The sequence below is a fragment of the Siphateles boraxobius genome, unplaced genomic scaffold, assembly GCF_051911475.1.
Source record: "Siphateles boraxobius isolate OS27281-9 unplaced genomic scaffold, OSU_SipBor_1 46, whole genome shotgun sequence".
NCBI classification, from domain to species: Eukaryota; Metazoa; Chordata; class Actinopteri; order Cypriniformes; family Leuciscidae; genus Siphateles; species Siphateles boraxobius.
Genome location: NW_027509097.1, coordinates 17002319 through 17028381, shown reverse-complemented (window position 1 = coordinate 17028381; position 26063 = coordinate 17002319). Strand labels below are relative to the sequence as shown.

Genomic DNA, 26063 nt, shown 5'->3' with positions numbered 1-26063 from the left:
CAAAAAAACAACAACAACAACAAAATAGTTCATTATTTAATTGCAGTTATTTGAGTGTTACAGAACACTGTGAAAGAATTTTGGTAAAGACTTTAAATTATGAAAATAATTTCAAGGAATAAAATATTTTCATAAATAATAAAAAAAATATAATTAATATAATAGAATATATAATTATTTCATGTACTGTTAATTTATGAATGTATTAATTTGTTATGTAATTTATTCTAATACAGTTTATTACAAAAGTTGAGCAAGAAGTATTTTATGCTCAATTAAAAAAAAATTATAGCATCCTTGCTGAATAAAAGTATTTATTAAAAAAAGAAAAGCCCAAAACCGAAACTTTTAAATGGTTTTGAGTGGTAGATATACAGTATCATCATGTACAATGATTTAATAATATAATATAAAAAAAAGCATAATCAAATTCAACCACATAAAATAATAAAAATGTGCAGAAATTCAGATGGGGGCAAATACTTTTTTTAAAGAATTAATATGTAACATCTCATCAGTCTGTATATTGCTGTCTTCATCCACATGTAGCATCCTTTTTGTAGCTTTTCATTTTGCTGCTAAAAGTGAACTTAATTACCTTGTCTATTTTTGTACTTTTCAGCTCATCTCTCATGGAGAGCTATGTCTCTCAGATCCCATCATTCCCATCCAGTTATTGGCATCTCACAGCCTCTTTTCATTCTCATAACCCTCCATATATTGTTTCCACTACTGGTGCAAGGAGAGCACATCCTTACATTGTTATTAAATGTGTCAGTCTCTCTTCCAGAGCCCACTTTCCTGCCCGAGAACTTTAAAAAGAAAGACGTGGTTGAGATTCTCTCCCATAAAAAGGCCTACAACGCTTGTGAGTATGAGTAGGGTTGTGTTGGAGTGCAATCATCTAGATTGAGCTCTGGGTTGAGTCAGGTTTGTTGTCTCGTGTGACGTAAATGTGTAGGAGTAGGTTAAAGAGGTGATGTAGGTATTTGCTGCTGTAGCAACTGTGTGGAGAATTTTCCCACTGAGAAGGTAAAGAATCCATGTCTTATTAAAGGGTAGTTCACCCAAAAATGAAAATTATCCCATAATTTACTCACCCTCAAGCCATCCTAGTTGTACTGTATATGACTTTCTTCTTTCAGCTGGAGTTATATTAATATATAACTATATTAAAAAATATCTTGGCTCATCCAAGCTTTATATTGTGAGTGAAAGGTACCTTAGATTTTGAAGCCCAAAAAAGTGCATCCATCTATCATAAAAGTATTTAATAGCAAAGCATTGCGTTTTTGTTAGAAAAATGTCCATATTTATAACTTGGCTTATATGACTGGCTTCACTGGGTCAGCGGTCACTCTTCTGCCAGAACTAGACTCGCATACAGCCGTTACCAGAAGCCAGTGATTATAGTTTATAAAGTTATAAATATGGATATTTTTCTCACAAAAACGCATCACTTCCCTTTAAAAGGCCTTCATTAACCTCCTGGAGCCGTATGGATTACTTTTATTATGGATGGATGGATGCGCTTTTTGGATCTTCAAAAACTCAAGCTCTACTCACTCCCATTATAAAGCTTGGAGGAGCCAGGATATAACTCCGATTTTATTTGGCTGAAAGTAGAAAGTCATATACACCTAGGATGGCTTGAGGGTGAGTAAATTATGGGGTCATTTTCATTTATGGGAGAACTAACCCTTTAAATCTGGCTGCCCTGTTCAGCTATCCTCATAGCGCATCTGAAACTGTCCCCGAAAGAACTGCGGGAAATCCTCGTGACCATGAGCACCGAGCGCCTGGAACCCGCACACATTAAACAACTGCTGCTCTACGCTCCCGACGACGAGGAGGTCAAACAGTTTCAGCATTACGATAAGGACCCCGCCAAGCTCAGTGAGCCCGACCAGTTCGTCCTACAGGTGCTTTTACCTGAGACCAAGGCTGTTTTTCCTCAGTTCTGTAATTAATGTAAATAATAATTGATTCTTATGGGCTTGTTCTACAGATGCTACTAGTTCCTGAGTATAAAACCAGACTTAGGAGTCTTCTATTTAAGACCACTGTGCAGGAGAAAACAGAAGAAATGAGAGCCGCATACGAATGCATATACAAAGCCTCATTAGAGCTCAAAAACAGCAAGAGGTTGGCCAAGATCCTGGAGGTAAAACACTTATTTCAGCAGCAGATATGCCACTAATAATGAATTATAAGTGTTAAATACATCCTGGATCTTATGCAAAGGAGTTGGTGTTTCTGAGCCATTCATTTTTAAACATTTGCTATCTTAATTGTAAATATTAATCTAAAAATATGCACTGTTTTTAGTTTGTTTTAGCAATGGGAAATTATCTCAATAATGGTCAGCCCAAGACGAATAAAACAACAGGATTCAAAATTAATTTTCTTACTGAGGTACGTTTGTTTTATTGATTATATATATAAAAAAATGTTTTTTACATTTCTCCTAATTATGAATTTAAATACCCCCCCAGCTAAACACAACTAAAACAGTTGATGGAAAGTCGACCTTCCTCCATATTCTTGCCAAATCACTATGCCAACACTTCCCAGAACTCCTTGGCTTCTCCAGGGACCTCATAACAGTGCCACTAGCTGCCAAAGGTAAGCTGTCAGTACAATTTCCCATTAGATTTTTGTATATACACTGCTGTTCAAAACTTTGAAAAGGGGCATAATAGGTCACCTTTAAACATTTAACAACCCCAAAGTCTTGACTTTCAATAGACCAGTTTTAAATGATTTGGGCTCTGTGGCATGGTGCGTTATCCTGCTGGAAGTAGCCACTTAAATTACCTTTCTTCCCAAATATGATGCTCAATTTGAACTTGAGCAGATTGTCTTGACCATGTCTACATGGCCAAAATAGTTCAAGTTGCCGTAAATGTTGAAAAAAAGTTGTGCTGCTTAATATTTCTTTGCTCACTCACTCACTCACTCACTCACTCACTCACTCACTCACTCACTCACTCACTCACTCACTCACTCACTCACTCACTCACTCACTCACTCTCACACACACACACACACACACACACACACACACACACACACACACACACACACACACACACACACACACACACACACACACACAAAACCTTACTGACCCCACATTTTGAATGGTGGTGTATTTTTCTCTTTTGCTGTTGGATCAAATGGAAATGCAAAAATAATATTTGCTATAGTGTCAACTAGGCCTAAATGTATTGATGAATGATTTATGTTCACACATGTTTACTGAAATGCAGTAAATCAGAGGACCGTTACTGCTGATCTCAGTGACCTTCACTCCACCATCCAGGACATAAGAACTTCCTGTGTAAAAATCCCAGCTACTTCAGAGGATCGCTTTGCAGCGGTTATGAGTGTATCCACCAATCCACAGCATTTTTATGAATAAGTTTGATGGTAATAAGAATTGAATAAAAAATAAAGTAGGTACTCTTACAGATTGAGTCAGCACATATGTGATCCTGTGAAAATATATCTATAAGTTGCAATGTATCAGCCCTTGACCCTGATATTAGAGCTTCCTGGAAAACTGTCATCCAGCTGTGCAATCCCTAGACTCCTTGCAGCAAAGAGCAATGGATGAGTTTCATAAAGTGGCCTCCTACTTTGGAGAAGACAGTAAGGCCACAACCACAGAAACCTTTTTTGGCATCTTTGCTGAGTTTATCTCCAAATTTGAGGTGAGTTTTTTCTTTGTTTTATATTTCAGTAACACTTTACAATAAGGTCCTATTAGTTAACATTAGTTAATGCAGTGGTTCCCAAAACTGCACATTTGAGAGGCCGTTCACACGACACTGTTTTCAACTAAAAATGGACAACTTTTTGACGCAAACTTTTTGTTGAAAACGATACCAATATCGTCATCATGTAAACTACAATAACACGAATTTGTGAAAACAGTGATGTCATGTGCATGCGTATTACTGAATGTGTTCAGTCTAGTTTTTCTTTACAAAGCCAACTACTGGCCTGGCATTTATAATACAGGGTATTCAATCGTTTTTGCGGATCCGTGTGAACGGTGATCATCTAACAACATTGTCGTCTGTACGTGTAAATGCAAAGGAAAAACGTTTCTGTTTTTAGTACATCATTGTCGTGTAAATGTACACTTAGATGTCTCCCTAATCAAACACACTAGATTCAACTGATCAGCTTGTTAGTAAAGGCTCCAAGATCTCAGATGGGTGTCAAATAAGAGAGACATCAGAAATGTGGTTGGGAACACCTGGGTTAATGCAATAACTAACATTACCCGTAACACTTTACTTAAAGCCTTTATATATAATGCATTATAAAAACATTCTTAATGCATTAAATATACCTTGTAATGCATATTATAATGCATTGTATGGTCTATAAATAATTGTAAACACAGTTATGATACATTATAATAAGTTATGCCTTTAGAAAGACATTTTTGATGTAACAAAGAATCTGCAAATATTATAATGCATTTTAACTTTGGTTACTATTATTTATGAAAACATGTAACGCATTATAACGTACATTATGAATACCTTTATAATGCATATAGAGATTGCATATATATAAAGGATTTGGAAGCCATATATAATGCATATATAAAGGATTTATGTAAAGGGTTACCACATTTACAGTATTTATTCATCTTTACTAATGATAGGTAATTGTTTGTTGGTTCATGTTAGCTTGGGGCCATTAAATAACATTAACAGATACAACTTTGATTTTATAATGTATTAGTAAATGTTATAATTAACAGTAATTAAGATGAATAAATGCTTTAGAAGTATTTATAGAAGTATATAAAAAAGAAAGTGAAAAAGAAAGTACACTCTTTTGAATTCTATGATTTGAAGTATCAGGACATAGTATAAAATGATCTAGTACTTGGCAGATTTTAAAATTAGGTAAATATAAATATTATGTTTCATGGTTTATTTAACCTAAACTATGCCAAAATGGAGAAGCTATGTGTGACAAACTAAGTGCACCCTTACTGCTTCCATAGGATTTAAGAGGGTAAGTAGCATGCCTTTGATTAACTGATCATTAGCAAGCGTGACCAACTCTATAAAAGCAGAAGTTTTGGCAGTTTGCTGGTACAGAGCATTCAGGAGTGTGTTAACAAAATGCCAAGGAGGAAAGACATCAGCAAAGATCTTAGAGAAGAAATTGTGGCTGGTCATCAATCTAAAAAGGGTTACAAGGCCACAATCTGAAGTCCATCATTCCACAGTGAGGAAGATTATTCCTCAAGTGGAAAATATTCAAGACAGTTGCCAATCTTCCCAAGTGTGGACGTCCCTGCAAATTCACCTTAAGGCCAGACCATGTACTTCAAAAAACCCAATTGATACACCTCGGACCCTACAGGCCTCAGTTAGCATGTTAAATGTTAAAGTTCATGACAGTACAATTAGAAAAAGACTGAACAAGTATGGATTGTTTGGAAGGGTCGCGAGGAGAAAGCCTCTCCTCTCTAAAAAGAACATGGCAGCACAGCTTAGGTTTGCAAAGTTGCATCTGAACAAACCACAAGATTTCTGGAACAATGGGTCTCATTCATTCACTAATAATTGTGTCCTCTATTCGTATTTATACAAACATTTGGACTTCTCACGAAAACTTTCCGTCTAATTCACAACACGTTAGAACCTCGTTCTAAATGTTGATGAATTCGGAGTATTCTAAACGAGCGACCGCATGCCAGAGGTAAGTAATTTACACAAAACACACCAAAACCATGTCAATTTCACCCTTTTCTTTCATTACTCTCAGCAAACATGACGCTCTCTAAAGACGTGTTTTCACCCGAGAGCACACACAGCAAGATCCCAGAGCAACGCCAAGAGTGCCATCCTCAGAAAAATTTCAAAAGCAATAAACCCCTTTTATACAAAGATTACAGTCCCCTGATTAGCCAGCTGTACATATGCATATCTGCGTCTTTATGCAGAGCTGATAGGGCTATAAATGATGAAATATAGCCTATTAAATTTCATCTTAACATGTTTATTAGGCCACCAAGAGTATGTCATTTTTGCGTATGAATGGTTTCAGTTGTTCCTACATATATTTGTAATTAAGAATACATTTTTGAAGGAAAGTTACAGACGAATCATGATTTGTTCGTGAAAACGTTCGTACACAGATTTCACTCACAAATTTGTGTGTACGCATACTAATGAGACCCAATATCCTTTGGACTGACGAGACCAAAGTGGAGATGTTTGGCGAAAATCAAACACAGCATATCAGCACAAACACCTCATATCAACTGTCCATCACAATGGTGGAGGGGTGATGATTTTGGGCTTGTTTTGCAGCCACAGGACTGGGACAGCTTGCAGTCTCTGAGTTGACCATGAGCTCCTCTGTATACCAATGCATTCTAGAGTCAAATGTAAGGCCATTTGTCCGACAGCTAAAGCTTGGCCGAAATTGGGCCGTGCAACAGGACAATGATAAGAAGCACGTCAGCAAATCTACAACAGAATGGCTGAAAAAGAGAAGAATCACGGTGTTTCACTGGCCCAGTCAAAGTCCAGACCTTAACCCAATTGAAATGCTGTTACGGGACCTAAAGAGAGCTGTGCATAAACAGATGCCCACAAACCTCAATGAACTGAAGCAACGTTGTGATTTCCATTACACGAGAGATGTTAAAACTTCATGCTGATTTGTACTCGGCTTTCGCCAACATAAGCACCAACTAAGACATAGCTTTACAGTAACCTATACTTCTCCATCCATTTAAACTTCTTTCCATATGGTGAGGTAAATCTCCTTCTGTCTAGTGTTAACACGCGTCAGCACACACAACGGCTGCAACCACAGTGCGGTCCCCCCATGACAACCGTCTGGATTGAGCTGAGTAGGGGACATCTCTAGGGTCTTCAAGTGGGCACCTTCCGTCCTCAGTGTTTCGTTGACTAGCCCACGACACCTCAAGAGTGCTCGACAGTGACTCTAGCGTCCCAGAGTCACCCCCCTCCGTCCCCCACTCAACTCAGCCCAGCTTACTGACCTCTACATCCCTCCTGCTGCTGAGACCTAACCACAATCTCACAATCTCTCCGCAACCCAACCATACGAGCCAACCCGTTTGACTAAGGCTGTCGAGCCCCACTGGTGCGTTAATATGCAGTTTCAGTGGCAACGGTTCCGTATGGCATACCACCTACCGCAAAACACAATATCTGCCTTACCACCCTTCATTCACGCAATATACACAGGAACGTAATGACTGTAAATACTATACAACCTATACAAATAAACCAACAGACTCTTCAAATTTTCAAGAATTCTACGAAACCGTAGGATGGCGGCCTGTACACAGCCAGCTAGAATCTTTCCGTCTAAACCACAAACAGTTGCTGCTCCTTTTTGCTGCTTCAGATAAGTTCTTTACTGTGCGACGCAACTCTTGGCCACTGAATCCGACGTCTCTGAGGAACCGGGTTGTAGAGTGTGCCACAAAACCTCGACAACCCACTTCCACTGGATAAACCTGGACTCTCCATCCTCGCTGTTCTGCTTCAGTGGCCAGATGAGCATACCGCAGTTTCTTCCTCTCATATACCTCATCTACCGCATCCTCCCATGGCACTGTTAACTCTATCAGTTGAACAATGCATGCTGATCCAGACCACAAAACAATATCTGGTCGTAGGTTAGTGGTGGCAATCTCAGGTGGAAAAATAAGCCGTTGATCAAGATCAGCCAGCATCTTCCAGTCCCTAGCAGCTTCCAGTTGTCCTGGGCGAGAATTGGTGTTAGCATGTTCTTGGAGGTTGCTCGCCTGGGCGGAGGAATATTGTCTTCTGCGTGTAATGTTTTTCTAGAACAGGCGGCAACTTATTGGTCATACTACGCTTGCCTTCCAATGCTAAAGCCAAACATCGCAAGACTTGGTCATGGTGCCAAGTAAACCGACCTTGGCTAAGAGCCACCTTATATCCTGTCAAAATGTGCCTTAATGTGGCAGGTGATGAACACAAAGGACAAGAGGGATCCTCTCCTACCCAGAGGTTTAGGTTCTGCGGTGATGGGAGAACATCATATGTTGACCTAATAAGGAAACTGATCCTACTCTCTTCCATTGACCAAAGGTCTTGCCAGCCCATTTTGCGTTGTTCCACACTCTCCCATCTCATCCACTCTCCCTGCTTGGCCTGGGAAATGGCCTTTATACATCTCATCCTCTCCTCCTGCTTTCGCACCACGTTGACTACAAGCTTCCTCCTTTGAGCTGGGCCTGCCTTGAGCCATTTAGGAGGAGCTAAACTGAGCCCAAAACCCCCTCTTCCATGCTGTACCTGTCCCACGATATCCCCAATTTGAAGGTCAGCCTTTGCCTCTACTACAGATTTCTTTGCTGACCACTTTCTACCAGTTTTTACCACAGGGGCTGCCTTCCTTACACCTTTGTCGCGTGACTATGCTAAAGTCCTTTCCAGTCTGACCTTGGCACACTTAAACTCCTCGGTTAAAGCAGAGACTGGCAGCTGCAATACTCCTTTACTATAAAGTCCCACTCTGCTGAGGCAGCGTGGAACTCCCAACCATTTCCTGATGTATGAACTTATTAACGCTTTCAGCTTATCCACTGTTGTCAAAGAAACCTCGTACACAGTCAGTGGCCACAGCAACTTTGGCAGTAGACCAAACTGAAAGCACCAGAGTTTTAGTTTGCCTGGTTGAGCACAGTTGTTTATGCTCTTCAACCCTTCCACTGCTTGTCGTCTAACTTCTCCCCACTCGTCCTTTAGATCCCCATCGTACCATCTCCCAAGACTCTTCAGTGGCTTCTCAGAAACTGTTGGTATTGACTCACCATTAATTAATTGCAAAACTCCAAAATAGGCTTTCACTAAATTTGTTATTGACATTGGTACTCTAAAAAAAATCAAATGATGCCCAGAGAAGCTCATGTGGCACTGAACCATATGCATTAGCCAAATACAGGAATGTCACGTGGAGCTCCTTCCTCTCCTTTTTAGCTGATTGAATTCGTTGCCAGATAACACTGATGTGTTCTAAGCATCCTGATAACCCTGGAATACACGCTTTTTGAACTGAAGTGTCAATGAAGCGCAATCTCTGCGCAATAATGCTGAAGAAAATCTTACCTTCGACGCTTAATAGTGAAATAGGACGAAACTGACTGATGCTTGTAGCATCTTTTTCTTTAGGTATAAAGAGTCCACCTGCTCGGCGCCATGCTCTAGGTACAACCTGCTTTTCCCATGCCACTTTTATCAATTTCCACAGAATTCGTAGAACTCCTGAAGCACTCTTGTAAAGAAAAGTGGGACAAAATTCCTCCACAACGATTTGAGAGACTGATTAAGTCATACAGAAAACAATTACTTCCAAGTTATTACTGCTAAAGGTGGTTCTACATCATATCATATGGTGTACTTAGTTTTTCGCAGATGGCTTTTCCCTTTTGGCTTTATTTTTGTTAAATAAATAATGACACGGTGTAAATATGTCATGTTGTTATCATCTGAGGTTGAATTTACTTAATTTTAAGACCTGCTAAAGACCAGATGATTTTCAGAATGTCCTGACTCCTGATACGTAAAACCAAAGAATTCAAAAGGGTGTACTTTCTTTTTCACATGACTGTATATGTAATAGCCTATTTTTGCTTTGTTCATCATGTGCCTTATGTTTTTGGTTGTTCCCGGTTTTGTTTTGTACAATTAACAATAAAAGTGGGGGTAAAAATTGGCACCAAAGTCACCTGAGGTGAGAATTTGCTGTGTTTCTCTTCAATAGAGAGCACTGAGCGAGACACAAGGAACTGAAAACCCCAGAAGCCCCCGAATAGCCTCGCCGTTGGCCTGGTGAAAGCAAAAGCATCTGCTGTCTCTAACCCAGAATGCCCATGTGCCAACAAACACAGAGAACTTGATAGCGTGAAAGGACAAACCTTACTTTAAAATGTCTTGGATGAATTAAAAATATCTTTAGAATAAAGAATATATATTTTATACAGAACTTCAGCCTGTTCATTGAGAAAGTATATTAATTTAGCTTAATTATTATTAATTTTGTTATGAGATTTGCTGCTTAGAATGTAACGGTAACATAAACACTTCATGTGGAGAGAATTGAGGGTATTTTTGATGGTATATTTTTGGTACAGAGGTGAATGAATGTTTACTCATCCTCATGCCAAATGTATTTTAACACACAAAAGAAGTTTCAAATGAGATTTAAATTCTTCACAGTATTAGTGTTTTATTGTTGAACTCCATTGTAATTTGCTGATACCACAGCCGAACAAGAGTGCACACACTTTCTCTAAAACTAGTTTCCAAATCTGTATTGCAAGACTAGTTGTACAGTTGATCGGTGGTTCCATCTCGCATGTGAATCTGTGGTGAGTTTTACATCACAAAATCGTTTTTCAACTATGAAAAGACGACGATAAAGCATCGCATTATTAAATGGCAGAAGGGTACACAAACCATCTGCTATTTTAACACGAGTATGTAGCTTGTCTGACTTTTTTAGGTATTATTGTTTAAGGTAACATAATGCATTTCTTCCTGACGCCTTCTGTTCTGAACAAATGCATGATCTTCCTTATTGCCTGTCTTTGTGTCATGTGTATTTTTCTTTGTCAGAACCTCCGTTATTTCTCTAAATCAAAGACCATAGAGGAGGAGAAAACACTATTTGCATTTGCATGTAGCAAAGTATTTCTATTTATGTAATGTATTAACGTTTTGATTGTATCAATTTGTTATATTTAACTTGTTTATCAAAATAATTAGTTGTAAATTAATATGTGTACAAACTGTTGGCGTGACTAGCCTAGTGTTTTCCTGAGCAGTTCCATATCGGCTTCAATATCAACAGGCCACATATTGCTGCGTTTTATTAAGATGTCTAATTTGTTTTGCCTGAATAAATACGCTTTTGCGAACATTAATCTCTGTGTAATTATTATTATTTATTTTTTTACCGTAACTGTTTTAATGAAGCTGTGGCATCTCTGAGTCACGCTTTGATTTTTTCCCTCAAAATGTTGCTCACAAAGGAATTAATATATTTTCCACATATGAAAAGTTTACATTTATACTTTCACTATTACACATAAATCAGTTTTTTTTTCTCGAGGAACTTTCCATATCCAATATTCCATGTCCTTGTTACTAGGAAACGCTATAAGTGCTTCAAATACAAAAGATCTTAGATATGTATATATCACCCTGTCATCATAGAGTAAGGAGGATACATGAAAATTACTGATAATAAACCTCTGCCAGCCTCTTCAAGACCCTCAAACCCTTTAATCATACATGAACACAAACACACAAACAAATCCTATGAGGCTAAATTCTTTCTTCATAAATAAATGATAGGTTTTAGAATGTTGGAATGAGATTGTGTTTATATCCTTTACACGAATCTAAGGTGCAGAAACATCTGAATGAGAAGAAAAGCCAAATGTAAGGTCTATACACTGTAAAATATTATTTTCATGATTTGTTATCAGTCAAATCAACTCAATTAATGTGGTTCGGATTTATCAATACTTTGAGTTTCTGTTGATTAAACAAATCTCCACCGTATTAACTAAAATATTTAATTTCTCAATTTTAAGGCAACCAGGTAACCAAATTAAACCAACTATGTTTTTTACAGTGTACAGCACAATTGTTTAGGTTTATTTAAATCCAATATTAATGCATGAAAATGTATTAGAGCTGTCTTGATTATGATTGGCTATTGTGTTTGTCCTGCAGTTAAATGTTTTTTTATAGGAAAATCCACAACACTGCATAACTGCCCAGTATCCTCTGTCTACAGTAGATAGGAATTTGATCGTCTAAAGCTGTGCTCAGTACTTGCTTCTCATCACTATGGTTTCTTTCGTCACATAAAATAACTATTTATTTTGTAAGTAGGCATGAAAAAAGAATGTACTTGCGTAGAATGTAATTATATGAGTAGAGAAGACAGGCTGACGTTGTTCATACGTGTAATTTCCCACAATGACAGCTTCAACTCTGACAACGTACAAAAAGACTTGAATAGGTTGTTCAATTAATGAGCATTTAACATTTAATTCAACTGAATGTAAATGTTAGTCTGAGAAGTCAACAACTACATAATGAAACACTGAAAGACCATTTCTTGTTTCACTTTTTATTTCACTTTGAAGCAGTAATACATAGCATTTATTTAGCTGTTTTCCAAATTCTTTAAAGAAAAAGTCTTCTGACATAAAGCCTCTGAACTTCAAACGCACCATCAACATTTAGTTTCATAAGTGTGAAGTCAGTTACTTTCCAAACCATGGTAAAATAGCTCTTGTAAGTGTACTTAGGTAAGGCAGCATGGTAAAGGCAAGGAAAATGTACAAAGAAAAGCTAACAGTGAGCACGATCGCCTACATTTTTCTCTCACGTGAGAATTGATCAGAATGTGAACGTGACGAATCAATTCATCAAACATCATAACATGATTGACAGGCCGATGATAATCACCACTGGGGTTCATTCTTGTGATCTTGTCAAAATGGTTAAGTTGCAATATCAGTAAAAACAATTTTGAATTATTTTAATACTTGTAATGGAGACTTTATAGAATATGAGACGAGGAGGAAAAAATGTAAGCAATAATGTCTGCTCTTAGCTATTACACAGTAAGAATAACATCCAAGTGGCACATTTTCCCCCACTTTGGTACCATATCTGGGATAAAAGGAGGGGAATACAAAGCTATCCTTGTCAAGGCCTGGTAAACATACAAACAAAGCCATAACATAAGGTTTTCAATACCAGGATATCACTAAAGCACATGTTTTGACCTTTTCCATCACATAAACTGACAGCGGAACACTTTAACTCTAATTTTAGCAATCTAATGTCCAATAACATATAGCCTCTTTCACATACGCACCAGTCCGGATTACTTTTACACATAGCTGAGTGGCGCTCTACCACATATATTTAGCTCCAGTCATATTAATGCCCCAAAATTATGAAAACATCAGCTGTGAAAGGCAGAAAATGAATCATTCAGCATTTGTATACTTTAAACCAATGTACTGCATGTAACTAGTATCCAAACTGGAATAGAAAGGCTTCCAAATGAAAAGAAGGAATGTACTGTATTGGCTGACTGGAGACCTGCAGTCACAAGCTATACAAAAAGCTAGAGTTTTTGCTTTTGATTTAGTGTCTTTCACCTTTTATTTAGAGTATTTGCTTTGTTTAGCTAAGGCCACTTAAGACTCACCTCAAAGTACCTCATAACAATCAATTTAGTTTCTTGTTCACCAAATTCACCCATCACTGTACAGACCTAGTTCCTCATGCAATTCAGGCCTGTTTTTTTTGTTGCTGTCATCAGCAGCTTTAAATAAAGATGCTACATCTTGGGTCGTTTGTATTCCTGGTGCCACTGGGATTGTTGATTGTGTTAAGCGTAGGATATTTGAGAAGTACAGCCAAGATGACAAACACTTTGGTATTGTGAGAAGAGCAGCCCTTTAGCAAACCTTTGGTTAAGGGAAAGGGTGTCAGGGTCAAGGCCATGTTTACAGGACGGTGCTCTCTGTGTCAAGGTCTGAGTCCTTCAGTTGGGTAACAGGCTTCTCAACGGCCATGTCAGGAATAAGAGCTCGACCAAGTGCTTTAAATGTCATCCCCGAATCTGCAAGACACAAGATTAGGAAGTTAGACCATACAGATTAATGGATTGTTAGTAATAAAAATCATTCAGCTTGTTTGAGATAAACAGAACTAATGAATGGAAATGCTGTTTGACTTACTGTGACCCCATGCTGACAGGAAGAGATCAACCAATATTTTACAGCCAACATGATTTTTAAGTTTCCAATATTTCCTATTTTATCATAAAGATATAATTCACCCTAGACTCATATATATATATATATATATATATATATAATTTTTTAAAAACTTTTTTAGACCACATGACCATTTTAACAAATTTGTTTTAAAACATGACTATACAATAATAATAATAGCAGTAGTAGAAGTAATAATAATAAAAATATTTTATTATTAGCTGTAAGTTAAACAAACCAGAGAAGAAATATATTAATATAGTAATAATACTATTGTCCTGTAAAATAAAAGTGTATTATGAATTTATTAATAATAATAATAATAATAAACACAACATTAAACATATACAGAACAACATTAAAATTACAAAACTAATATTCATGGCTGTCTTCATTTAAGAAAAGGTGATTTTTGCAAAGTGGTTGCAAGTTTGAATCCCCACTTAAATATTCTGTGTATTTTCTCCTTAAAACTGCCGTGTCTCAAAAACACGGTTTGAAATCGCTGGTGTTTCTGACATCACAAACTACCTTGAAACCAATTACGTCAACGTGTGATCAGGCGGGGCTAATTTGCATAGTCATAGAACTGCGTATACGAAATAAAGCAAGGGTGTAGAGTTACATTAAAGCTATTTTAAGGCATGAAGAAATGTTTTTCAAGGAAAAAACATTTAAATCATTTTGGTGATCAAAGATTAGTTTTAAGGGATACAATTATTGACTACAAGGGGACTTTTAAGTAAAAAAAGTGTACATATTGTAAAAATGTCAGTCACTACTGATATATACCAAAATGATCTCACGACAATGAAGTGACCAAATGTTTTCACAGCCAGGTGGTGCAATTCTAAAATGTTAGTCTGTTAACTCTTATATTGTTTTTATTTTAAACTGCTGTTAAACTTATGAGCAGGACACATTCATTTATACAGTGTAATCTCTGTATAGGCTTTCTAATGTGAAATCATGCCTTAATTAAACTACTAAAAGACAAACTATCTTTATGTAAAAGCAGTGGTATTACAATTGAATCCACTTCATCAACAAAAAAAGAATGAGATAACTTGCTGGTACGAGAAGTGAGAATTGTCAAACTTAGCACTTTTTTGATTAAGCAACTACATTTATAACTTATAAAGGCATCTTAGCAGACAGAATGTTGATCAAACACTGGATTCAGACTGGGTTTGTTCCCTCTTTATATCCGTATCCTAACTTTCAGCATTCAGACACAGCCTTCATGTGCCCTCACAGAAATGCAAACAAACATGCTGTTAAACAGAAGCTAGTGTGACGGAAATAAAAGAGCTTCACCCATTGTTTTGAAGGCAGCACTGCAAATTCCATTGCTGTCACTTCCTGTGGCTGGAGGTTGGGGCGGAGGGGGAACAGTAGGTCTGTTGCGTGGTTTAGGCACAGGCCTCGGCCTCGGAAGCGATCCTGACTGGAACACCGGTGGAGCCGTGGGACTGGGACTGTCGTGAAACAATGCCGTGGGCGGAGGGGTGCTTGGAGGAGTGGGAGTGCTTGGAGGGGAGGGGTCTTCTCCGGGGTCAGCAGGAGCAGTGGGTTGGGGAGGGGGTGTGGCCTGTGTGGGAGGCTGAGGGGGTGGATGGTTGGGTGCCTGAATGGGAGGCTGGATGCTCGTGTAGCGACGAGGGGTCGCGTTTGTTTGAGCCTGTGTTTGTGTGGGGCTCGGATTGGTGGGAGAGTAACTAGAAAGTGGTCTAGGGGAGGGGCTGAGGGACTGAGGGGTGCCTGAAGAGGTTTGCTGTACTGACTGATTGGTTGGTTGGCCTGGTGGAGGGTTGGCTGGTTTAGGAGGAGCTGGGGCCGGCTTCTTTGTACCTACAAATAAAAAGAGAACTTAAAATGAGCTCTTTCTGGGGTTCTGAGCTGCTTTCATGTAAAGTCCCTGATATACTTCAAGTGAAATCGAAGAACAAACTGGTGTGACGTCATCTCGAAGTTTGTTTTGAAGTACGAAACAGCTAGCCAAAACAAACTTTCCTGGGGCTCTACCTTCTTTGATGTGGAAATCTTTTCCGATTCATTTGTTCTTTTCGGTCTGAAGAGCTGCTTTATAGTTAAATTAAGTAGCTAAATTTATAGTTAAATTAAAATTGTAATTCTAATTTAATGTGACACTGACACCGTTTTTTTATGTTTAATACTGTTAAGCCAGGCTCAGACTACAGGAGTTTCAGGTCGATTTACCCCTCCCGACATTAGGAGAATTTAAAAAAAAAAAAATTATAATATTAATAATTTGCATCCAAGGGATCGGTCGGTTCTGATGTTTGGTCCAGATTATCTGGATATGCGAGGCATTTACAGATCAAATCTTAAACCTCTCGATCTGCTCGCAACAATATAAAACATGTTTGATATTTAGGATTTTACATCGAGATGATTACTTCCACAATAGCCAATGAGAGACAAGTCTACAAGGAGACGGAAGTGACGTAGCTTTACAGGTCCGGTGGACAACAGAGATGGAGGAACGGCTGGTCAAAATGTGGCATCAACACGACTGCTCTTATAATGTCTACAGCAAGTTGCCGCGACACAATTTTGTTTACATCCGCTTCCCCGTGAGATCACGTGAGGTGCAAAATCTAGCATGATAATCTTGTAGTGTGTGCAGGTTTTCAATTTGAATAAAGAGAATCTGTGAAGATTACCCTTATGTGTGTGATGCAACCAGATTTCACAATAATATAAGATTTAAAAACTTTTTCGAGTTTGAGCCCGGCTTTAGGCTGCTATCTTTAAAGCAATCTATTGTGTAAAGTGCTATATAAATAAACGTGACGTGACTTGACTGGAGTGCCGAATTGCAGAGATGGTGCAAACATATCCATGTCACTATGATTGGATGATTTCTAAACCGATCTTCTCACCACTCTCATTTTTGTTTATTTTGTTATTGAGAGAAAGCGTCCAGCACATATATACAGATTCATCTAAACGTGGGTGGTGTTGGGATTTTCACTAACAATATATCACTGATCAGGCATTTCAAATTCATTTTTACCTCCAAGGGACGACTGAAAAAGAACTGTGCTGTAAGCATATCAGAGCCTAAAGACTTTTGAGGTAAGTCCACTGACCTCTGCGAGCCATGTGAGGACTGGGTCCTGTAGATCCAGCCACAGGCGTCCCCACACTCAGCTGTCCTGATCCTCCAGTGCCATTTCTCTGAGCTGGAGGAGTTGAAGCAGGGTCTCGGTTCTTTGAGCTGTTAAGCAAACGGAGAGAATTTAAGCCTTTTCTGAAGGAATATTTTAATATTAAATCGTTTGAAATGGTTAAAGCCATAGCCAATCCGCATTTTTTTTTAAGTGAAAACCATTAAAAACCATTACAAAAATGATTTTATTAATTTACATGACTTTTCTAGGTCTAGCAATATATGATACAGAATAGTGTGACTGTTTATATTATTTCAAAATGTAAACTGTATTATCACACAGCTCTTTATATGAAGTTGGTTTTATAAGCATGTCCAAATTTTCCGCATACATGCAGTATACTTAGAGGGTAGGGTAATACAACTATACAGCATTCTCAAATGCTTGATTTCGTGTAAACAATGTATACAGTGAAAAGTGCTACACTTCCGTCAAACATTTAAAATGAATTACAATTTTAATACAATTTTAGTTTTTGCATATTTTATCTGTCAGACAGTTTACCCTAATAAAAGCTGTTCTGTTTTAAATGGAGTAAGAGAATGGGGACAGACATGAATAGATCACATGACCAGTCAAATACTACTTGCTTTATCTCATGAACTCCCCTGTTATCAGACACCTTTATAAATTCATCAATCATAGCTAATAGCCATCGGTTACTGAAAAGCCAGAGAGTTAAAATACCCGTTTTGTCCCTCCACAGCATCTCCACGTGCATGTAAGGCTGATTCATGAATGCATTGCACTGGTCCGGCACATTGCAGGAGTCTTACCTGATCTCCTCAGTATGCTGAGCTAGAAGCTGCTGTGCTGCTGCCAGGGCGGCCATCCCCAGCGCCAGCCCGGGCTGGCAGCTCTCTAAGCCCATGCCCGCATGTGCAGGCTGCTGGATCAAGAGTTCAGTCATAGACTGACCCCCTGCACTACCTGCAGCCTCCACTGGGGGCAGCGGGGGCTGGAAGCCAGGCGAAGCGTGCTGCTTTCTAGGTACAGTATTGCCTCTACGAGGATTGTGGTCCATTAATTTACTAGCAGAGCTACAGAAAGAAAAGACAGCAAAGACACCACTAGTGCTAATAAGTTCCCAGGAGAGCGACACCACAGAAACCAAGAGGGTCATCTGCATAGGTAGAAATCCCACTCACATCACACATACTGCAGGGTTAAAAGGGAAAAGCAAGAGATTTATCAGTAGAACTGACAATACCCCAGAGGTTAATAGTGAATGCAATCTAATCCGCAGTTTTAATTGCTCAATTAAAGTGAATTGATCAATCTAAATTGATTCTAATCAATTTAACTGCATATCTTTGTGAAGCAAGACGAAATAACTGTTGTGACTGATTCAGGGAATCAAACTGTTAATAAAAAATGTGTGTGAAATTTGTGTTAACCTGTCTCTCCGGGGCAATTCACCATCTGGGCCAACCATGCTGCCAGGTCTCTTCCTCTCTATGGTGCCCGAGTCATAATCTGGCGGGGTCAGGTGGTTGACGTTGTTTGGAAGTGGTGCAGGCATCGAAAACATGCCGGATACATTAAAATCCACATCTGAAGGAATAACAAGAAACAGGTTCATCTTAAAACTGATAGCAATACTTTTTTTCATTGGAAAGTACCATACATTTAAAGCTTTATGGCCCCTACCTTCAGGGAAAAACCAATCTGCATGCTGAATGATGGGTTCAATAATAGTAACCACATGGACAGAGGTTGCAGCAGCCATTTCTGCTAGGCTCCTGTGGGTAAAGAGAATAGCGTTTAGAAAAAGGCACAATTACATAAGTTAGCGTGTTTGCTGGATATTGCAGAATATTCTGACCCCTCGGTTTTTGCCCACAGTAGATTGGGTCCAAGGACAATGGCTATGTTGCTGGGGGTCATCTTGTTAACGTCACTTTCCTGTGCGAGCTTAGCAAGGAACTTAATAAGGTATCTGCAAAACAGAGCAAATTCACGAATCAGAAGAATACAATTTAAAAACAATTTTTAATCACCACCTGGAACTCCTCTGTTGTTGTAGTAAACGGGAAAGCGGGATTCTAAAGGAAATAAACTTTCCACACATGCTCTTAAATTTTAATTTAAAAAAAGGTTCATTCAGTGATCTGCTGGTGTCAGAACATTTTTGTTTTTACACTAGAAAATATATATGTACATATTTTAAATATATCTCAATATTATAAAAAATAATAGGTTTTACCCATATATTTGTATCATTTTTATTTCTTATAAGCCATTATTATTGATCACCCTTTATGTCTGTATGTGGGTTTTTCAAACTTCTAACCAATGAAAAGCATTTAAAAGAGCTTGTGACTAAACTCTATTGGATTTTTAAACTGTCAGTCAAACCTCATAACTCCAAGCGCTTCTATAGTGAATGAAGTGCCGCACGGAGTTCAGATGTCTCTGCTTGTTTGAAATGCAAAGGTACTGTAAATAAAGCACTGGTTGTTTGGATAAGTACAGCATTTTCTTTACTCAAGAATCACTATATATATATAAAGGCTAATGTTTTGTGTATTTGAGGAATGGAGAAGAGTGTCTTAGTCTAGCATTTGTTGTCGAGTACTGTCTTAAAGGGGACCTTTGTGCTTAGCATAATTGAATACACCCATGCTAAAGTTGACTAAAATGAGGAATAAAAAAATCCATCTTTTGGAAATTGATCTTAATGCCTTAATTTTAAAAATTAGGAAAAATCCAACCTAAATGCATAGTATCCTGGATCCATGAAATAACTGGCCTTTAAAAATAAAAATCTAACTGCCTCTATGGGAATTTAACATAGGGGTGTCCTGACTTATGCACCCTGTATTTTATGGAAGAACATTTATTTATTTACGATACATTATTCATTCACAAAGAAAATTGGTGTCCTTAAAGGTTGGATTTTTCCTATTTTTTTTAATTAAGGCATTAAGATCAATTTCCAAAAGATGATTTTTTATTCCTCTTTTTAGTCAACTTCAGCATGGGTGTATTCACTTATGCTAAGCACTGTATTATGCCCTTTTCAAAGTTTTGATTTTGTTTTTGGGGTTTAATAGAATAGAAAAAACATTATTTGTTCACATATTTTACATTTTTGCAGCACCTCTCTATTCTGATGTGTACTGTACGTTCCTGGAAGCAAACTTAAGAATACAATTGAGACGTTTCAAGGAGTTCAGAAACAGTGCGGTTTTGGACATTTGAGGGTTCTGCCCGACAACGATGAGATTCAAGATACATTCTTAAATATTAAGTCTTAATATTTTACTGGAAAAAAAAAGATATTAAGAAGAAATGCATTTATTATTTATTAGCTACTTTATTTACTATAATTTTATTTACTCTTATTATTTTATTTATTTTTAATATAATAATATTTATTTTTAATATAAATAATCTCTTATTTCCTAGGTCCTAGTTTCTAAACTGCAAAGTATCATGAGTCTGAATGCCAATATGCATATGGAAATAATAAGCAAATGATTTACAATAAAACTTTAATCAATCAATCTAAAAACATTTGTGCAAACACATTTTAAGATACAATCTGTGCAGTTTTATACATAGAAGCCCAGAACTTTGCACAAACTTATTACACTTCACATTCAGATTTAACTGAAACATACCTGAAGTTTGCTTTGTTGTTTTTTGGTAATTGATCGCAGGTAACCCACAAAGCCTGTAACCGCTTGTCTGGGTCAGGGACACTTAAAGTAAAAGCACAGTAATTAGCAACACAAACATGATTCCTTTAAACCATTATGTAGAGTACTGCAAGATGGCTTACTTGGATGCCTGTATCCACTCATCATACATCTGGTAAGTCATCAAAGGTTCAGGCAGCTCTCTGAGATACGACTTTAATGCTCCTTAAACCAGGAGAGTACGATTCCAAATTAACATTCATTAAGTGCGAATGACACATTACTTCTACATACAACAAAACAGGCTGTACCAGCAACGGCATGTGGGTCAGAGTAAAACTCCTCGAGCTGTGATGTGGAGCAATCCAGAGCTGCCTTCAGCTTCTTCAGTTTAGAGGCTCCTGCAGCTAATCTGAAAAGACCCTGCAGAATGACGAAATTAAAGAGCATATTTGCAGGTATATTTAGACAATTAGAAAGCCAAGACCCAAATTCATCTTCTAACATATTATTAAATGTTTATTTGACAGTTGCAGTGACATGATGCAACATGATGCAACATGATGAGAAATTTCTATTAGAGATTTGTCAATACAACGTGGACACATGTAATAGTTGAACAATACTTCTATTGTGGTTCAATACACAACTCAATGCATTTGCATTGACTTGAACAGCCTGGAAAAGATTACAGTGGTAGATCAATTAGGGATGTCCCGATCCAAGTTTTTTGGGCCTACGATCCGAGTCATTGAATACTGAGTATCTGCCGATACAGAGTCCCGATCCGATACTTGTATTTTCATATTGCTTCGTGCACATTTCAAGTTCATTAAAGTTATTCAAATCAATCCAATCTAAACAGAGCTGTGCAGAGTTTCTCAGTAATTCTAAAATAACAATTACTAGATTAATTATATTTACTATAAGATACTCACTCTCTCTCTTCTCTCTCTCTACACTGTATAAAGACATTGGTAGATGTAAACTGTAAAAGTAGATGTAGATGTAAAAGTACAATGGTAGACATTGTAAACAGACTGTGTGGTCACAATTATAAATATGGTATCACTTCTTGGGCCAGATTCAGTAAACAGGATAAATTAGCATGAGAATGCAATTCAAAAAAAGTGCCTATAGGAGCCTATGGGAAAAGAGCCTATGTGCGTGATCTACTGACAACGTGCAAATTAAAGAATGCAGATGCAGCCGGATCATTTCCATAACGACCAACGCAATCTACCAAGAGTAGCGCAAATTAGCGTCTGGTTTAAGACATGCTTTTTTTGGGCCAGTAAATAATGGCATAAATCACCTTGCATGATTAATTTAAATACTCTCTTCCCATTGCCTTATCAGTGCTAATTTTTCACTGCGTGTCTTTAGTACTGTAAATCTTTACAGTAGCTTTTAACACCCAAAGAGGGTCTGCGTTGGTGCAAGCTGTTAGTAAATCGGGCCCCTTGTATTTTATTTGCACAATAAGCAAAAAAGAAAAAAAGTGGAGATAAAGTTAGAAAGCATGAAGCAGATTGCCAGTCTTTCAAGTCCAAAGAAAGATGCAACACATTGCAACGTGTTATGGCAACATCTCAGATAGTCTGAGGGCAGTTAAAAATAAACTAAACATGGAAGTTCGAATGTGCATGTGTGACGCGCTAGAACAATCCTTATCGGTTCTTGCGCTTCACGTTCAAACATTTAAGCTTCTTCTTTACCTTTTAATGGTGGTTGGCAAGCCCACTTTAAGGGGCATACCGCCACCTACTGCAAGACACCTGCGAGACAACTGACTTAAAATAAAGGATTGGCTTAACCAATCACTGCTTAATGATACTGATCCTTGAGATCGGCTCGGGACATCCGTATCAACAATGCATCAGTCATACAAATCAAGTATTGTATTGTTTAAATGCTTCGGTCGTGCCGTACCTCCTCTTTCATTCCAGTCTCCAGCAGCATCATGACGCAGGCCTCTATAGGCAGTGCGATCTCTCTGCCACTGCGCTTCAGGTGCTCGTCCAGAGCAGTTCCAAACGCTGGCTTCTCAGTCCACGAATCTGGCAGGGAAACATAAATTACTAGTTACCAAGCAGCATCAATTGAAAGCATCGCTTTATTAAAATAAAAGATGTGAATTAGAGGGAGCATTCATCTGTGATTTATCTACTTTCAAGACACTAAATGCTACATCCTGCTGTTAAGTCCACACGTCAAACTCTTTTTTCCTCTTTATTCTTTCTTACCGCTTCTGAAAAAAGCAGATGAACTAGGTGGGTGAGATGTGAGAAATATTACTCATGGGCCACATGCTGGGACATCAAGTCTGTTTGCCTCATGTGTGCTCGCAGGAAACCATCACAACAATTTATAGCACTCAAGTGCCAGATTTATGGGCACAAAGAAGAACGAAAACAGTTAAGCGCCTCTGAGGACTGCAAAGAAAATCCCTGGAATACATCATCAGGCAAAATTCACGTAGTTTCCGTTTGATATATCTACATTAGTCACTATGGAAGGTTACGACTTCCAAAACTCATGTAACAACCAACTAGCTGATTACTCAGTTTAATAGTTTATCTTGATTTTTCCTACAATATTTTTTAGTTCTTATATTTTCAGCAGTAGTGCTTTAATTAGTGTGTTTGTATTTGAATGTCTTTCAAATGTGGAAAAAAATCGTCTCTTTTCAGATTGACGTCTTTTTACGAAACAGAGTTCACCCAAAAATTATAATTCTTCCATAATTTACTCACCCTCAAACCTGTAAGACTTTCTTCTGTGGAACACGTTTTAGAGAATGTTGGTAACTAAACAGATCTGGTTACCATCAACTTCCATTGTATGGACAGAAAAAGACAACATAAGTCAATGGGAACCAAACCTGTTAGGTTTTCAACATTCTTAACATATCTCCTTTGGTGTGTTCCGCGGAAGAAAGAAATGCATATAGGTTCTTCAGAACGACATGAGGGTGAGTAAATGATGACAGAACTTTCATTATCCCTTTAATTACACAAGGCTTCCTTAAAGGGACTTAAAAATGAAAGTTGTGTCATCATTTACTCACCATCATTTCATTCCAAACCAGTATAACTCTCTTTTTTCTGCAGAACATAAAAGATATTTTGAAAATATTTTTCTTTATATTTTTATGTTGATTTTGGACTCCATTAACTTTTAATTACATGGACAAACGTAGTAGAAACCTTCTTTAAAATAACTTGTTCAATGTTCTACACAACAAAATAAAGTCATACAAGTCAGGAGCAACATGTGAATATGTTGAAAAAAAATCAGTTTTGAACTATAATTAGACAACTAGTCATCGAATCTGAAAATATGTAGTTTTGCAGATGCCTAGTGGTAACTAGATTAGGTTTCATTGGTAGTTATTTCAGTTACACAGCAATGAGAAACTGTGCCGTCACCTTGTTGAGCTTGAATGGTTGGCAGGACGCTCTCGAGCAAGGTGAGAGATTTTCTGTGGTAATCAGCTTGTGCCTCTAATAACTGAGAACAGAGAAGACATAGAGGAAGAAAAGATGCACAGCAGAATGAAAAATGGGCAGAAAAAACATGGAACTGAACATGAATATGCATAGCAACTGAGTTATTGAACCCATGGATGAAAAACAACTTACCATTACATAGTAGCAGGCATAGTCTGCCTCCTTTGAGAAGAAATTGTACATGTCTGCTGAAAGTTGATCCTTAAAAACATATTGACACGATTGAAACAACTGGTATGATTCTGATAGTGCAGATAGAGAAATTGGATATTACAGGAAACAAGCACAGTGTTTAACCACATGCTCTTGACACAATCCATTATGCATTTGGCAGATACTTTTATTCAAATTGACTTGTACTCAAGCTATACATTATATCAGTAATGTGTTCCCTGGCAATCAATCCGTACTTTACAGGAACAAACACGCTGAGCCTTAATTGCTCATGCGGGTGATGCAGGTTTGAGACCTTATTTCATGTCTCCACTCACCAAAAATGACTATTCAGTCAGAAAGAAAAAAATCTCTATGAATACAACACTGATTACACATTAGATTTTTGCAGTTATAACAACCGCTGCATCATAAATCAGTCATCATATGGCTGACTAGCAGCTTGATGGTTCAGCCGCCACCGGATGAATTTCTGGATTTAGCAGATTGATGTCTGGTCTTATTTGAGACTGATTTGTGATAAGAAATCTCATATTTGCCATTTGAGAAAGAAAAAAACTGTGGGCTAAGAGCCACGGTTATCATTGAACAGACTTCAGAAATCAAGTTTTTTAATCAAACCGAAAATGGATGTTGAATACTCACTTATAAAATATACTACCGTTCAAAGGTTCGGTAGTAATAACAGTATTAATATGAAATATTAATCTTTGGTAACAATACAAATGTATTTACAGTTACTTTTGATCAATTTAATGCATCCCTGCTAAAAAGCAATTAAACAGTAGTGTAATATTGCCTTTAGAAAAATCTAAAATCTCAAGATTCACCCCCCACTTCTGAAAGCATCACTTATATTTATATTAAAAATTATATTTGGAGAATTTCATTGTGCTTGGCTGAACAATCCTCCCATGGCTAGTGCCCACTTACTTTCCTTCCAGCAAATCAATTAGAACAACTGAGCTAATGTTGTCATCTAATTAGTATTCATGAACCAAGCAGATGAGGTGTATGATGCGCCCCCCTCCCCCACACTTTTCAGATCGTTCTTACACCCCTGCTACCATGCGTTGGTGTAAAATCTATAACTAAGCGACTCATAAGGAGTAAGGCATGTTTAAGCTTGTTTGCACATCAGTACCTTACACAGCTCCATTTTGTTCATAGCTTCATCGACTTCTTCTTTAAGCGAGTCTGCTTTGGCGGTCAGTGCTTGTGTGTTTGTTCCTGAGATTATCGACTTGGTTGCCTGCAACCACCTATGAAGAAACCGATTCAGTTGTGAACTGGGTAAAATTAGAGTTACGATATAATGAAACCTAAATAGAAACGTCACCTTGCTCGGGCAGAGTCATAGTCCAGAACCAGCTTGGCTAACTGCCGCCTCTGTTTCAGGATGTTAGGAATGTCCACCTGACAAATCAATAGGATTAGGAATGCGTCGCTATTAAAATTCTGTCCCGTATTGATGAATATGGTCAAATTAGCATGCATAGTCCGTACCTCTGCTAGCTGATTGAGGGGGTCTAAGATCTCCTTCTCAATGATCACCTCGTGCTGCATTAGCTCAATTGCCAGTCTGTTCTTGGCATCTCCACACATCTCCATCATTTTTCTGCACAGAAGATACTGAATATAAACTACCATAAAAGTTTGAGGTTGTATGACTTAC

General features: G+C 37.8%; 3 protein-coding genes across 12 annotated transcripts in view; 2 read left to right on the top strand and 1 right to left on the bottom strand.

Moving 5' to 3' along the window:
- The window catches only part of grid2ipb (glutamate receptor, ionotropic, delta 2 (Grid2) interacting protein, b), a 35651-nt gene extending 24679 nt beyond the window's left edge, over nt 1–10972 (top strand). For 3 of the 9 annotated variants that reach the window (XM_077201102.1, XM_077201100.1, XM_077201097.1), the window contains 8 exons: nt 779–868; nt 1726–1922; nt 2009–2164; nt 2329–2415; nt 2496–2625; nt 3273–3391; nt 3552–3716; nt 9811–10972. In XM_077201102.1, coding sequence (XP_077057217.1) covers nt 779–868; nt 1726–1922; nt 2009–2164; nt 2329–2415; nt 2496–2625; nt 3273–3391; nt 3552–3716; nt 9811–9882 — 1016 coding nt within the window. In that variant the 3' untranslated portion in view covers nt 9883–10972. Of the gene's footprint in view, nt 1–622; nt 869–1725; nt 1923–2008; nt 2165–2328; nt 2416–2495; nt 2626–3272; nt 3392–3551; nt 3717–9810 lie in introns of all 9 variants that reach the window. The other 6 variants (XM_077201099.1, XM_077201101.1, XM_077201098.1 and 3 more) reach the window with 2 other exon arrangements.
- shisa9a (shisa family member 9a) overlaps nt 1–26063 on the top strand; it is a 736130-nt gene that overhangs the window by 355435 nt on the left and 354632 nt on the right. The window lies entirely within an intron of this gene.
- Nucleotides 12177–26063, bottom strand: part of arhgap17a (Rho GTPase activating protein 17a) — a 31589-nt gene continuing 17702 nt past the window's right edge. The window contains exons 5-20 of one of the 2 annotated variants that reach the window (XM_077201091.1): nt 25895–26006; nt 25728–25804; nt 25533–25650; nt 24347–24415; nt 24134–24215; nt 22635–22762; nt 21014–21125; nt 20846–20927; nt 20685–20765; nt 18884–18997; nt 18709–18800; nt 18456–18612; nt 17835–18098; nt 16978–17105; nt 15179–15712; nt 12177–13704 (exon numbers count right to left, since the gene is read on the bottom strand). In XM_077201091.1, the coding sequence (XP_077057206.1) occupies nt 13589–13704; nt 15179–15712; nt 16978–17105; nt 17835–18098; nt 18456–18612; nt 18709–18800; nt 18884–18997; nt 20685–20765; nt 20846–20927; nt 21014–21125; nt 22635–22762; nt 24134–24215; nt 24347–24415; nt 25533–25650; nt 25728–25804; nt 25895–26006 (2266 nt within the window). In that variant the 3' untranslated portion in view covers nt 12177–13588. The remainder of the gene's footprint in view (nt 13705–15178; nt 15713–16977; nt 17106–17834; nt 18099–18455; nt 18613–18708; nt 18801–18883; nt 18998–20684; nt 20766–20845; nt 20928–21013; nt 21126–22634; nt 22763–24133; nt 24216–24346; nt 24416–25532; nt 25651–25727; nt 25805–25894; nt 26007–26063) is intronic. The other variant, XM_077201092.1, reaches the window with a different exon arrangement.